Source organism: Contarinia nasturtii, unplaced genomic scaffold (genome assembly GCF_009176525.2).
Source record: "Contarinia nasturtii isolate CC-2019 unplaced genomic scaffold, AAFC_CNas_1.1 Cnas_scaffold_669, whole genome shotgun sequence".
Taxonomy (NCBI): Eukaryota; Metazoa; Arthropoda; class Insecta; order Diptera; family Cecidomyiidae; genus Contarinia; species Contarinia nasturtii.
Window position 1 is genome coordinate 1 of NW_022198020.1, and position 2,614 is coordinate 2,614.

At 34.9% G+C, this 2,614-nt stretch overlaps 1 protein-coding gene across 1 annotated transcript; it reads left to right on the plus strand.

Moving 5' to 3' along the window:
- The first annotated feature begins 1,038 nt into the window (after window positions 1-1,038).
- LOC116340382 lies at window positions 1,039-1,867 on the plus strand. The gene has a single exon (XM_031766855.1). It carries the CDS (start codon window positions 1,278-1,280, stop codon window positions 1,611-1,613), a length of 336 nt encoding a protein of 111 aa, XP_031622715.1. The 5' UTR covers window positions 1,039-1,277; the 3' UTR covers window positions 1,614-1,867.
- The last annotated feature ends 747 nt before the right edge of the window (window positions 1,868-2,614 follow it).

Here is a 2,614-nt window from a genome sequence, read left to right on the forward strand (position 1 = left end):
ATCAGAAATTGAACAAATTATGATTGAAAACTTTCAATTTAACTTAATCAGTTCTATTTCGAAATCATGATTCGGCAATACTTTTTTTGTGGTGACCAGCGATAGTTCATCATTTTGAACGAACATTCCATTGCTTGTTTTGTTATTTCAAACATGCCAATTTGTCCATGATTTATTTATTCGTTTAAAGCTTCAATACCATCATACATTTTTCATGTAACAGTAGTTCGATTTGATGGAAAACCTCAATTCCGAACTAAACTAATTTAACTGAGCTGAAAATATAACATTTCATCGATTTTTTTATTCAACAATTGCAATTGTGTACAATTAAACAACTCTTGTTGGTCTACATTCTGTACTTTTATCGCTAGTGACCAACCGTAAAAACAAAAAGCAATTTTTCCCCCGTTACAACCAATCAATTCGAGACTTATGAATTGACCACCGTTGGGCAAAATTGCTTGAACAAAAAAGTGTCCAAAACACAGTTCAAATAAATGACGACAAAAATAAATTTTTCCAACACGCGAATCACAGCTTTTGGTAAAAAGTTTCCTTTTTACGGTCGCATAATTATGCGATATACCAAACGATTATGATTATTACGACTCATTGTAATTTGTGTTGTGTTTTGTTGTGTGGCCGTGAATAGCCAAGTGGATCTATAAAAAAATTGGGTGAACAATGTGAGGAGAATGAGTATAACAAGGGGAATTCAATGTTTGTGTTCAATCGTAAAAAGTCACACTTTTTAGACTCCAAATGTCGACACATACTTGCTAAAAATTACACATAATAAGTGGCAAACAGTAGCGGAATTTTCATCTTCAATAATTCGATTTTTAACAAATTTACAAGTGCCAATTACAGACTTATTTTAACGGAAGATTATGGTTGCTTAACCGGTCGCGAACAATCACAAGTATCTACGATTTTATTGTTTGCACCTTGTGTGGCATTGATTCATACCAAATCCCCTAGTCTAATGCACCAATAAAACAGTGTACACCGATGAAAATGATGATAAATGACCGAAAAGTCTACATTGCGGCAATGAAAATGTGTATGTTCATTGCTCACTGATAAATGAGTGCGATAAAGTCAACGATTGAGAGCGTATAAATTTCGAGCATTCGTCTAAGCAGCCGTCAGTTGTTCAGTGATTTTCATAAAGTACACAGTATTTTCTTAATCGGAATAAAGCATTCTTTGTTTGAATAAAAGCTTTGATATTTTGTGTGTGAAAGAAATTTTAATTTAAAACAAAGCCAAGAATGGATGAAATTGTTGAAAAAATCCGTGCCCGTATTGCAAGCGTCGATCCTGATGGTCCGCGCAAAGTGACTGGTGTATTTCAACTGAATATCAAAAATGAGGACGGATCAGCAAGAGTCGTTACGCTTGATTTGAATAAGCTGGAAGTTTTGGATGGCGATGTTAGCGATGCACCTGATGTGTCCGTCGACTTTGATGGCCCAGCTCTGGTTCAAGTAGCCACCAACGAACTTTCATTCGAAGAAGCTGTCCAGAGTGGTAAAGCTATGGTCACTGGAGACATTGAACTTGCTAAAACATTGGGCGATGTTGTCAGCGACAAACCACTTGAATAAACATCAGATTTAAGTAGCGCAATTTAATGCATTTCAATCCAATAAATCGCAAACGTGATTGTAACCACTTTGATATGATCAAATTTTTCATCTTTTTCAATCCGATGATTTATATTATAAATTGAATTGTGACTCGGTGGGGATTCGATTGCATAAAATTGCTTGAAAATATTTAAATTGTAATGGCATGACAGAAATGATGTACAAGAAATTTAAAAAGGAATAATAAAAGAAAATGTTTCTTAAGAAGCAAATGGAGTGATTTTTATTTGAATTTTTGAACAGGCTTCCAAATTGAAGCTTTCGAAAGCAGCTTGCGCCAGTGAATGTAAGTCAAGTTTAGAATATGTAATAAAGTGATAGCCGTTCGTTTAGCATGTGTTATTTTCTGCATATCTTTGTAGATAATATTTAACATATTGCGCTATTTTTCAACTCGCACACGATCGATCCGCACAACAATATTGAAAATAGCTCATATCGAATCATGTATCGAATAATTTTCCAAGCAAATATGCAATAATAAATCACATCTCTATTGAAACTACCTCTCTCCCTCTCCCTCCCACGTTCCACCCCTCTCTCTCTCTCTTTCTCGTTTGCTTCTTTCTCTAAATAAACCTGATGTTTCCCGGTATTGTATACCTGCAAAATGTTTTATGTTGTGTTTTATATGTTTTCTAAGCAGAAATTCCTTTCGTATCTCTTAGTTGCTTTCATTGGCACATTGCAATATGCTACAAAATTTCTCCACAAGCCGATTCAGTCTAATTCATCTTTTCTTTTTTTTTTGTACATGCAACTCCAAGCAAATATATTACACATAATATCGAATATCTTGAACGCCCCAACAATCCGTTCTCGGCATGCTGTGCACAGACTTGCATTTTTCCAAAGCGAATGAAATATATTTACAATGCGATATGCGCAGAGGATATAATAAATAGCGATGCCATTGAATGGACTGAAGCTCATCAAACTGCCTGAGGCGCTCTTCATAT